The 13465-nt window shown below is 39.4% G+C and overlaps 1 protein-coding gene across 9 annotated transcripts in view; it reads right to left on the bottom strand.

Moving 5' to 3' along the window:
- CCDC141 (coiled-coil domain containing 141) overlaps positions 1-13465 on the bottom strand; it is a 232836-nt gene that overhangs the window by 88848 nt on the left and 130523 nt on the right. For all 9 annotated transcript variants that reach the window (XM_004004541.5, XM_012132430.4, XM_012132415.4 and 6 more), the window contains exon 7: positions 6445-6639. In XM_004004541.5, the coding sequence (XP_004004590.2) occupies positions 6445-6639 (195 nt within the window). The remainder of the gene's footprint in view (positions 1-6444; positions 6640-13465) is intronic.

Genomic DNA, 13465 nt, shown 5'->3' with positions numbered 1-13465 from the left:
GGCAGAACACTCTTTGACATAAATCATAGCAATACATACACATATATATATATATATATTTGGATTGGTCTCTTAAGACAAAGGAAACAAAAGCAAAAATAAATAAATTGGGACCTAATTAAACTTAAAAACTTTTACACAGCAAAGGGGACCATTGACAAAATAAAAAGACAACTTACTGAATGAGAGAAAATATTTAGGAATTATACGATTGATAAGAGGTTAATATATAAAATGTGTAAACAGCTGATATGTCAATATCAAAAACTTAAAATAAATGGGCAGAAGATCTGAATCTACATTTTTTCCCAAAGAAGGCATACAGATGGCCAACAGACACATGAAAGATGCTCAACATCACTAATCATGAGAAATGAAAACCAAAACTACAATGAGATATCACCTCACACCTGTTAGAATGGCCATGATCAAAAAGGTCACAAATAAGAAATATTGGTGAGGATGTAGAGAAAAGGGAACACTTGTGCACTGTCAGTGGGAAAGTAAACTGGTACAACCACTATGAAAAACCGTATGGAGAGACTTCAGAAAAACTAAAAATAGAACTGCCATCTGATGTAGCAATCCCACTGGGAATACAGTCAAAGAAAATGAAAACATTATTTTGAAAACCCTATGTTCACAGCAGCATTATTTACAATAGCCAAGATATAGAAGCAATCTAAATGTCCATGAACAGCTGAATGAAACAAGATGTCGTGTGTAAACATACATATTATATACTCAGTCATAAAAAGAATGAAATTCTGCATTTACATCAATGTGGGTGGCCCCAGAGAGTACTATCCTTAGTAAAATAAGTCAGTGAAAGATAAATACACTGTATTATCACTTATATGTGAAATCTAAAATATTAAGCAAAGGAATGTATACAACAAAACAGAAACACACTCATAGACACAGAGAAAAAGAACCAGTGGTTACCAGTGGAGAGACAGAGGGAGATGGATAGGGCAGGATATGAGATTAAGAGATACAAGCTACCATGTATAAAACAGATAAGCAACAAAGATATATTGTATAGCACAGGGAAATAAAGTCATGTTTTGTAATGATGCAAGTAAAGGAGAAGAGTGAAAAAGCTTGCTTAAAGCTCAACATTCAGAAAACTAACATCATGGCATCTGGTCCCATCACTTCGTGGGAAATAGATGGGGAAACAGTGGAAACAGTGTCAGACTTTATTTTTTTGGGCTCCAAAATCACTGCAGATGGTGACTGTAGCCATGAAATTAAAAGACGCTTGTTCCTTGGAAGAAAAGCTATGACCAACCTAGATAGCATAGTCAAAAGCAGAGACATTACTTTGACAGCAAAGGTCCGTCTAGTCAAGGCTATGGTTTTTCCAATGGTCATGTATGGATGTGAGAGTTGGACTGTAAAGAAAGCTGAGCACCAAAGAATTGATGCCTTTGAACTGTGGTGTTGGAGAAGACTTTTGAGAGTCCCTTGGACTGCAAGGAGATCCAACCAGTCCATTGGAGATGGACTAAACAGTCTAAAGGAGATCAGTCCTGGGTGTTCATTTGAAGGACTGATGCTAAAGCTGAAACTCCAATACTCTGGCCACCTCATGTGAAGAGTTGACTCACTGGAAAAGACTCTGATGGGGGATTGGGGGCAGGAGGAGATTGGGGGCAGGAGGAGAAGGGGACGACAGAGGATGGGAAGGTTGGATGGTATCACCGACTCGATGGACATGAGTTTGAGTAAACTCTGGGAGTTGGTGATGGACAGGGAGGCCTGGCGTGCTGCAATTCATGGGGTCACAAAGAGTGAGACACGACTGAGCGACTGAACTGAACTGAACTGAATCTACAAAAAGATTGAATCACTGTGTTGTATACTTGAAAATAACATAACATTACTATAATAGTGGCTCAGTGGTAGAATCTGCCTGCAAAACAGGAGATACAGGTTTGATCCCTGGGTTGGGAAGATTCCTTGCAGAAGGGAATGGCAACCTACTCCAGTGTTCTTGCCTGGGAAATCCCTTGGAGGGAGGAGCCTGATAAGCTACAGTCCATAGATTGGGTTGCAAAAGAGTCGGGCATGACTTAGCAACTGAAAAACAAGGATAATTTTTCAAAAAGAGAAAGAAAAGCACCAGTAGAAACACCACTGCTATGGGCCTGTGTGCCAACATTGCCACCTATTGCTCTTTCCAGGCACAAACCATCATACCTCAAACCAAAGACCAGAGACACTCTCTAGGTAAGAAACACTCTGGAGCCTTGGGTAATCATGGACCCCTTACAGGATGAAAAGGCAATCAATGTCACTCCTGAAGCTACAGAGTAAAGGTAGTGGGGCACTCTTACTAATGTGGACAATTAGGTGGTGATTATACTTAACTGAATTTCACAAATTGGAGTTACGTTGGCTTACAGACTTTTTGCATGCTTTATTCTCTGCTATATTCCCAGCATTTAGAACAGTGCATGACACACAGTCACTGCTCAATAAATATTTATTAAATAAATGAATCCCTAAAGAAAATAAGTAATTGTTCTCATAAATTTGCCACACTACCTATTTAGCAACTTCAATTTTAAAAAATTCTGTGACTTTTCTCTAGTAAATAAGAACATCCCTAGATATGGATAGAATTGGTAGAGAGAGGGACAGATGACAAGAGGAGGAAAGAAGAGGAAAAGAGGGGGTTTCCTGATGATTGCATCACAATATACCAGATACACATGATAAAAACCTGGGTGAAAAAAGAATAAATATGACATGGAAAACTTACTAAGAATAGTCCATCCTGCAGATGAGATTATGACATTTATTCCTTTTCAACGAAATTCAAAAAAGTTAAAGGTTATTTTAAAAACCATATATTTTGATTTTTACTGAGCAAAAACACTCAAGCTGTCACATTCACTAATTGATATACTACCTATGGCACTAACATTTTTTCACATTGGTAGTTGACCCAGAAGTTAAAGAATGTCGGCTTAGCTTCAACAAACTTGGAACAAGAGGTTGCGTGCTAAAAAAGTGATTTCACTTATCAAGCATGAAACTGGTTTTCGAGGTAAAGTGAAAAGTGAAAGTGAAAGTTGCTCAGTCCTGTCTGACTCTTTGCAACCCCAAGGACTAAACAGTCCATGGAATTCTCCAGGCCAGAATACTAGAGTGGGTAGCTGTTCCTTTCTCCAGGGGATCTTTCCAACCCAGGGAATGAACCCAGGTCTCCCGCATTGCAGCTGGATTCTTTACCAGCTCAGCCACCAGGGAGGCCCAAGTTTCTTCTTCTTCTTTTTTTTTTCTTAAAGCCCTGATGTCCTGTTTTTTTTCACAGTGCCAATATCCAGATTTGCATATGTGGGGCAAATCCCCACTGCTTCTGTCCATCTTCCTGTGGGTCAGGAATGCCTGACTCTGGCCCCTCTTTACCTGGGCTATTCTCAGTGTTGGATTTGCAACCTCCAGGATTGAGGAACTGTCCTCCCCTGAGACAAAGAGCAGGGTTGCTTACTGTTTGCTACAAAACAGCTAGTTCCCCAAGTTTAGGTTTCTCCCCTGCAGTGATGCCCTCATTCAGAGGGCCCCATCTGCATTGTCTCTGGAGGAAAAATTGGGATTTGGGGAACTGGTGTGACCTCTGACACGCTGGTTACTGCTTTGGCTTTGAGTAGCAAAGTCTTTCAAAACTGATTCAGAAGTCACGAGTCTCCTGTGAGCATCCATGAACTGCGGCAAGTAAACATGTTAGCTAGAAAGTTGTGTAAAAAGCCTCAGACGCCTCCTGGCTGTTGGCAGCATGGCTTCATTAAGGATGTAGACAACCGCAATCAAAAAACCCCAGCACACTCAAGGCACAATGAAGTGAATTTTCAGCAGGAAAGCTCAATGCCTCAGAGATAAATTGATGATATAAAATGAAGATATAACTTTAATAGTGAAAACAAAACTTCCAGACTAGAAAAAAATATTTTAAGGGATTTAAACATTATAATAATGTCTTAATCCAGTGCTTTATTTTAACCAGGGTTATTTATGAGTGCCATGCCCAAAACACGGTAAAGTAGTAAGAATTTTATAAAATTTGGAGGCTCTACAATATAAGTCAGAAAGAAAAATACCATTTACGAGTCTCGAGAAGAGTTTCTTTCTTTAATTTAAATGGATTTGCTCACTATATTATTTCATCTTAGAAGCCGGGGCCTAGCACGTGCCTATGTTCAGTGGTGTCCGAATCTTTGTGACCCTATAGCCAGGCTCCTCTGTCCAGGGATTTTCCAAGCAAGAATACCGGAGTGGGTTGCTGTTTCCTAGTCCAGGGTATCTTCCCAACCCAGGGATCGAACCCACGTCTCTTTTGCCTCCTGGATTGGCAGGTGGATTATTTGTTACTATGCCGCCTGGGAAGCTCATGCATTATTTAACCATTTATTGCTTATTAATAATATGGTAAATAATTCATTTCAAGAATCATGATTTAAACATCCACTTTCTAAATTTTAGGTTCTATTTTTGCTGAGGTAAAAGTTTCCATCATCTTTCAAACTGAATCCTTAGATTTGGAGTTGGAGATTATTTTCCTGATGCTTTGAAAAGGGAGAATGAATTCTACACGTGTCTAAGTACCACTTGGCTATAGAGAATTCTATAGTACGGATAAACTTAGTATGGATAAGGCCCAATTGAACTAATTATAACTTGAATGGTGTGGCATTCAAATGATGAAATGGGATCTAGAAGTCAAGTCTTTGGGGTTAAGAAATACGATTTGTTAGGATTTGACCTGAATTACTGTATAAGCTGGAGAAAGTAACTACTCTATTCTTCAATTATTTAAAAATTACTATTGCAAAAGATATCATTCCTTCTTATTTAAGATCCAGGAATAAGGTAAGATGAAAAATTTCCCTGTCGAGTTACCAGATAATGAGAGCAGAGAAAGCAAGGGTAAGAGAGTGAGAATGAGACAGAGAAGCTCTACTTTCTGTAGGACTATAAAGTATTGGGCTTGTGCTGAAACTTCGTTTCATTGTAGCCCAATGTTCTATAATTCTTTTCCTTAGAAACAGCATTAATTAACTGGCGGATGACCAACTCATTTTGTAGAATAAGAGTATAATTTGTAGAATAAGAAATTTTAAAATCTCTTATTCAAAAATAGGACTGTTGAAAAGAAGTTAAACCAGCACTTATCATTTACTTAGCTCAACAGCTCCAGAAAATGTCTGTTTCTTCTCTTAAAGAAATCCAAAGCAACAAATAATTTGACAAATATTTCTTTAACATGTTGTCCCTACCATAATCCTAGCGCCTCTGTTTTGGAACTTTACTATGCATGCTTTCCATGTTTCTTACTAGTAAAAAAACTTGAAGTAACAGTTTTCATATCTACCAGGACATAGTATTCAGATTGTTGATGTCATGCCCTTAAATCACAATATATCTAGCTTTTGGGGGTTCCCCATTCATTTCCTGTCATATTGACCAGTTTTAAAAGCAACAGTGAAATTTAAGGTATTAATTCTAATAAGGCAATTTGAAGGTGTATGTTCAATTGAGAAAGGCAGACAATTTTTCAAAAAATATTGCCATCCTCAGATACTCAAGTGACATGAGGACATGAACATTACCACTCAGAGCCACCAGCTACAACCAATTTTAAAAGACTCAAACAAGAGAAACAGTATTTCTTTCACTCAAAAAGGCCTGGAAAGAATCTAAGACAATATTTTCCTTTGGCTGATTTACAAATGAACAGAGGATACATTAGGACTTTGGGATTCACATATACACGCTATTATATATAAAACAGATAACCAAGAAGGACCTACTGTAAAGCATAGGTAATTATACTCAGTATTTTTTAATAACCTCTAAGGGAAAAGAATCTGAAAAAAAAAGATATATATGTATATATAACTGAATCACTTTGCCATACAACTGAAAGAAGCACAGCACTGTAAATCAACTATACTCCAATCTAAGACAAACCAAGGCAGGGCAGTCAAGCAGAACTCTATGACTGTATGCCAAAAGCCTGCAATATTTGTGTATCATTCCTAAGAAATGAAGGAGGATTTTAAAACTGGGAAGACTTTTTTGTTAAAAGTTTCAGGGTTTTATTTTTTTACCCGTGATATATTTTATAATTCCCTTCCTCCAGGAGAAACACTGCCATGTTGGCACACAGGTGTCCACTTCAAACAGACCAATGAAAGCACGAAGATAAAATTCCCCCTGATCTTTTTAAGTGACTCTTCACATGTCAAAGCACAGAGACTCTTAGTTTTAGTCACGGAGGGGAATATACTTTCAAAGCTCCTTTTTTGCTGCTGTCAACTCTGAAACTCTATGTGGACCCAAGGCTTCTGTGATGTGCGCCAGCCTGCTGACGCAACAGGCCTCATACTGGTTTGCTCTGATGACCTAAAACAACCAACTTCACCTCACACTTACCTTGTTTGCGCTGTTAAAAAACTCATTTGCCTTTCTTAACCAGCTTTTCCTTTCCTCCATAAGATGACCAAACTCCTCTTGAAGCTGATTCAGTTTCTGGTTAGAGAGCTGCAGGTGTTCGCTCTGCACATGCTCCTTGGAAAGGAGAAGCTCCAGCGCCTCACTCTTCAGCGTCTCGATCACAGCATTCCATTCCTGCAAGAGAGCACTCTTCAGTTGCTTTCACACATAAAATAAACGGCAATCTTGGGTAAGGCCCAGAGGACAGCGGGATGTGTTGAATGTATAAGACACTTGTCGTTATTTTCAGATCCTAAAGCAGTAAATGCTACATTCTAGGTTTGAGTGCCATGACATGGTAGGTTAAAAAGAGACACAGAAAAGAAGCTAATAAAAAAGAGGGTTGATAGTAGAAAGGGGCAGGTCAACAGAGATGTGTGAGTGATTGAGGGTCTGCTGCTGCTGCTGCTAAGTCGCGTCAGTTGTGTCCGACTCTGCAACCGCATAGACGGCAGCCCACCAGGCTCCCATGTCCCTGGGATTCTCCAGGCAAGAACACTGGAGTGGGTTGCCATTTCCTTTTCCAATGCATGAAAGTGAAAAGTGAAAGTGAAGTCGCTCAGGCATGTCCAACTCTTAGCGACCCCATGGACTGCAGCCTACCAGGCTCCTCCGCCCATGGGATTTTTCAGGCGAGAGTACTGGACTGGGGTGCCATCGCCTTCTCCGTGATGGAGGGTCTAGTTGTGCTGAATTCAGGTCACCTGCCATTTCCCTTAACACTATCTGAAATTATACCCCAAATATGGTCATTTTTTGGTATACCAGCATTGTTCAATCTCTAACTCATTTTTACCTTTTATTCACTTAAGTAGTTTAAGGACCTCTCTCTCCCACAATTCAGTCTCCTTGACAATGTAGGCAAATATGCACAAGAAAGGAAGGGAAATCTCATAATTTATAGCTATTGTTTGTGCATCTGCCTACACTTAGAACTGAAATCAAGATCGGTTCTTTTCCACAAAGTTAATAGCTGTTATTGTGCAGTACTGTCTCCTTCTCGACCCTGGCTTCACCTCTCAGTGTTTCATGATCAATGATTTATAAACATTTCAAAAAGTGAAAAGAGGCAGTTTTCTACTTTCTACTGCGTGAGGGTGAAAAACGCTAAAGGTTAAAACAGTAAACAGAGAAGAAAGAAAATAAAGAGTTGAAGTACACCAAAATATTAACATTCAATCTATTAGAAGGGAAATTCAAATTTCTTGCAAAAGAACTGAAGCCATATCTAGTTTCGTAGAATAATGCTTCTCTCCAACATAGGAGTCTCGTCAGTGAATTTTCTGGTACCATGTTGGCTGAGACTGAGCTGTAAGCATAGGCTGTTTGCTAAGGCATCAAAAATTAGCACTGAATTTTATAAACTACAGTCTGACTCTAGCCTGGCTAGCTCCACAGTGCAAAATGTCCTGTTAATAAATTACACTTGTTATATTATATTGTATAAAACATAATTTCAGTGCAATTTTCCATTATTATTTTCATTCATTTCATGTGACAGCTAAATACTGTGTACCTGGGACCATGCTAGGAATATAAAGAAAGATTAAAATGTAGTTCTTTCCTTTAACAATACATAAACTGCTGTTTTATGTAATTTTACATACACTTACATTATTAAATGTACACTGGTTCTACAAACACACAAATATACATACACAAAATTGTAGTATTTCAAGTCACAGTTGGTAGAAATTGAAAATAGAAATTGTGCATATTATTTTATGGACTCCATATAACCTTTTCTTATAACGATGCAAGAGAAAAATATTTTGATCAATGAATGCAAGAATAAATACTGCAAATTAACAGAATGGCAATTTTTTGACTAACAATTATAAGCTATGGTTTGTAATAATAAGCCTCACAAACTTAGGTTACATGCTATTATTTTCCTAGTATTTAAACAGGCTCAAAGGAGTATGTTATTCAAGATTATGTATCCAATAAGTGGCAGAACTAGGACTATTCATAGGTCTGCATACAATGCTACATTCCAGGGAACTGAGAGTAAGGAGACTTCAGAATCTCCAAATTTCTCAGTGAGTACAAAAGGACCACTTGTAGGCATGAAGATGGGCTACGTGAGTTCTCAAAACTTCTTCTTTTAAGAGCTATTTGTCCCCACTTAAGGACTGCTAATATGTGCCATGACATTATTTTGTAAAGCACTGTAAATATCCCTACCACTTAAAAACAATTATCTTAACCTTATTGGGAAAAGCAAATATTCCTAAAGCAGTTACCATGATTTCTGAACACATAATAGGCACTCACTAAATATTAGTCCCACTTTTCTGCGCATCAATTTTACCATGGTTCATTAATGCCCTAAAATTTTTCATTATTTATGGGAATTCCTGTTTCCTAGTTCCAAAATAACAATAGTAGAGGCTTTCTCCAAATGTTATTGGTCAGTGTTGTGTATTGGTCAATAACATGAGGTAAACAAAATAAAGCAGGTTTCTTTACTGTAACACTTCTCGGTACTTTTACAATGTTAACTTGCATTGCCCATCAACAGGAAATTGGATTAAAGATTTACTGAGCATAGCCCTGCCCATCAGAACAAGACCCAGGTTCCCCCTCAGTCAGTCTCTCCCATCAGGAAGCTTCCATAAGCCTCTTATCCTTCTCCATCAGAGGGCAGCCAAAATGAGAATCACAATCACAGAAAACTAACCAATCTGATCACATGACCACAGCCTTTTCTAACTCAATGAAACTATGAGCCATGCCGTGTAGGGCCACCCAAGATGGATGGGCCATGGTGGAGAGTTCTAACAAAACGTGGTCGACTGGAGAAGGGAATGGCTAACCACTTCAGTAGTCTTGCCTTGAGAACCCCATGAACAATAATGAAGAGGCAAAAAGATAGGACACTGAAAGATGAACTCCCCAGGTCGGTAGGTACCCAATATGCTACTGGAGATCAGTGGAGAAATAACTTCAAACAGAAGGTAGAGGCAAAACAAAACAAAGCAAAAACAAAACCCAGCTGTGGATAGGACTGGTGATGGAAGTAAAATCCAATGCTGTAAAGGGCAATATTGCATAGGAACTTGGAATGTTAGGTCCATGAATCAAGGCAAATTGGAAGTGGTCAAAGAGGAGATGGCAAGAGTGAACACCGACATTTTAGGAATCAGCAAACTAAAATGGACTGCAGTGGGTGAATTTAACTCAAATGATCATTATATCTACTACTGTGGGCAAGAATCCCTTACAAGAAATGGAGTAGCCATCACAGTTAACAAAAGAGTCTGAAATGCAGTACTTGGATGCAGTCTCAAAGACAACAAAATGATCTCTGTTCGTTTCCAAGGCAAACTCTTTACTATCACAATAATCCAAGTCTATGCCCTGACCAGTAATGATGAAGAAGCTGAAGTTGAACGGTTCTATGAAGACCTACAAGACCTTCTAGAACTAACACCCACAAAAGATGTCCTTTTCATATAGGGGACTGGAATGCAAAGTAGGAATTCAAGAAACACTTGGAGTAACAGGCAAATTTGGCTTTGGAGTACAGAATGAAGCAGGGCAAAGGCTAATAGAGTTTTGCCAAGAGAACGCACTGGTCATAGCAAACACTCTCTTCTACTGACACAAGAAAAGACTCTACACACGGACATCACCAGATGGTCAACACAGAAATCAGATTAATTATATTCTTTGCAGGCAAAGAGGGAGAAGCTCTATACAGTCAGTAAAAACAAGACCAGGAGCTGACTGTGGCTCAGATCATGAATTCCTTATTTCAAATTTAGACTTGAATTGAAGAAAGTAGGGAAAACCACTAGACCATTCAGGTATGACCTAAATCAAATCCCTTACAATTATACAGTAAGGGTTAGTCACTCAGTCTTGCCCAACTCTTTGCGACCCCATGGACTTCAGCCCTCCAGGCTCCTCTGTCCTTGGGATTTTCCAGGCAAGAATGCTGAAGTGTGTTGCCATTTCCTTCTCCAGGGGATCTTCCTAACCCAGGGATCAAACCCAGGTCTCCTGCACTGCAGGCAGATTCTTTGTCAACTGAACTACAAGGGAAGTGATTACACAGTGGAAGTGACAAATAGATACAAGGAATTAGATCTGATAGGCAGTGCCTGGAGAGCTATGGACAGAGGTTTGTGACATTCTTCAGGAGACAGGGATCAAGACCATCCCCAAGAGAAAGAAATGCAAAATAGCAAAATGGCTGTCTGAGGAGGCCTTACAAATAGCTGTGAAAAGAAGAGAAGTAAAAAGCAAAGGAGAAAAGGAAAGATATACCCATTTGAATTTAGAGTTTCAAAGAATAGCAAGGAGAGAGAAAAAAAGCCTTCCTCAGTGATCAATGCAAAGAAATAGAGGAAAACAACAAAATGGGAAAGACTAGAGATCTCTTCAAGAAAATTAGGGATACCAAGGGAACATTTCATGCAAAGATTGGCTCGATAAAGGACCAAAATGGTATGGACCTAAAGAAGCAGAAGATAATAAGTGGCAAGAATACACAGAAGAACTATACAAAAAAGATCTTCATGACCCAGATAATCATGATGGTGTGATCACTCACCTAGAGCCAAACATTCTAGAATGTGAAGTCAAGTGGGCCTTAGAAAGCATCACTACAAATAAAGATAGTGGAGGTGATGAAATTCCAGTTGAGCTATTTCAAATCCTAAAAGATGATGCTGTGAAAGTGCTGTACTCAATATGCTAGCAAATTTGGAAAACTCAACAGTGGCCACAAGACTGGAAAAGGCCAGTTTTCATTCCAATCCCAAAGAAAGGCAAGCCAAAGAATGCTCAAACTACCACACAATTGCACTCATCTCACACGCTAGCAAAGTAATGCTCAAAATTCTCCAATCCAGGCTTCAACATGTGAACCATGAACTTTCAGATGTTCAAGCTGGATTTAGAAAAGGCAGAGGAACCAGAGATCAAATTGCCAACATCTGTTAGATTATCAAAAAAGCAAGAGAGTTCCAGAAAAACATCTACTTCTGCTTTATTGACTATGCCAAAGTCTTTGATTGTGTGGATCACAACAAACTGTGGAAAATTCTTAGAGATGTGGGATACTAGATGATCTGACCTGCCTCCTGAGAAATCTGTATGCAGGTCAGGAAGCAACAGTTAGAACTGGACATGGAACAACAGACTGGCTCCAAATTAGGAAAGAAGTACATCAAGGCTGTATATTGTCACCCTGCTTATGTAACTTATCACTTTTCACTTTCATGCATTGGAGAAGGAAATGGCAGCAGCAGCAGCAGCAGCAGGAGCGGGGCACATCATGAAAAATCCTGGACTGGAAGAAGCATAAGCTGGAGTCAAGATTTCCGGGAGAAATATCAATAACCTCAGATGACACCACCCTTATGGCAGAAAGTGAAGAAGAACTAAAGAGCCTTTAGATGAAAGTGAAAGAGAGGAGTGTAAAGTTGGCTTAAAATTCAACATTCAGAAAACTAAGATCATGGCATCTGGTTCCATCACTTCATGGCAAATAGATAGGGAAACAATGGAAACAGTGACAGACCTTATTTTTGGGGGCTCCAAAATCACTGCAGATGTTGACTGCGGCTATGAAATTTAAAGATGTTTGCTCCTTAGAAGAAAAGTTATGACTAAATTAGAGAGTATATTAAAAAACAGAGACATTACTTTTCCACAAAGGTCCATCTAGTCAAAGCCATGGTTTTTCCAGTAGTCATGTATGGATGTGAAAGTTGGGCCATAGAGAAATCTGAGCACTGAAGAATTGATGCTTTTGAACTGTAGTGTTGGAGAAGACTCTTGAGAGTCCCTTGGATGGCAAGGAGATCCAACTAGTCCATCTTAGAGGAAATCAGTCCTGAATATTCATTGGAAGGACTGATGCTGAAGCTCCAATACTTTGGCCACCTGATGTAAAGAACTGACTTACTGGAAAAGACCCTGATGCTGGGAAGGATTTTGGGTGGGAGAAGAAGGGGATGCCAGAGGATGAGATGGTTGGATGGCATCACTGACTCAATGGACACGAGTCTGAGTATGCTCTGGGAGTTGGTGATGGACAGGGTGATGTTGTTGGTGTACTACAATCCATGGGGTTGCAAACACTCGGACACGACTGAGCAATTGAACTGAACTGAACATGCATTGAAGGTCCTAGAGTAAAATGTGGTGTGAAACACTTTCAGTGGTCGATGCTCCAGTTGGAACAATGTTGAGAAACACTGTAGTTGTGGCTGAAAGCAGATGAACCAGCTTTGGGTTCACTTGCTTCCATAAATCTTTGTTTCCCTTTTTTTTGTTTTGTCCTAATTCCTCCTGCTACTAAATAATCCCATTTCCTATCTTTGGACCCATTCTTTCATTTTCTGTATGTTAAGATCTATGGGACATTCAACCTCAATGAACTCAAGTAAGAAATTCTTAATATATGAAGACATAATTCTTTCAAAAAGTTGTCATTGACCAAAATCTTCTGTTCTCATTACAGAAGGAGCACTTAATGAATATGGAGAAGCTGATGGAGGCGCAGAGAACAAGAGGGAAGGAAAGTGGAGAGGAGGTTAGGATATGGAGAGATAGGTTATATCCATTACATGCTCAGCCTGGGGTTGCTATCTTAACTGTCTGCAAGAGAGTAGGCTTGATTCTTCTGGCTCTATGCTAATACTGTGCTAAATGCTTTACATGCTGTATCTGTGTAATCTCTGCCATACCCCAACAAGGTAGAAACTGTTATTACCACCATTTTACAGATGGAGTTACTGAGGCTCAGAAGGATTAAGAACTTGCCCGAGGTCAACACAAGTAAGTGAAAGAAAGTCGCTCAGTCATGTCTGACTTTTTATGACTCCATGGACTATATAGTCCTTGGAATTCTCCAGGCCAGAATACTGGAGTGGGTAGGCTTTCCCTTCTCCAGGGGATCTTCCCAACCCAGGAATTGAACCCAGGTCTCCTGCATTGCAGGCGG

Source organism: Ovis aries, chromosome 2 (assembly GCF_016772045.2).
Source record: "Ovis aries strain OAR_USU_Benz2616 breed Rambouillet chromosome 2, ARS-UI_Ramb_v3.0, whole genome shotgun sequence".
NCBI classification, from domain to species: Eukaryota; Metazoa; Chordata; class Mammalia; order Artiodactyla; family Bovidae; genus Ovis; species Ovis aries.
Note: the sequence above shows the minus strand (reverse complement) of the source record. Positions and strands in the feature narration are given on the sequence as shown.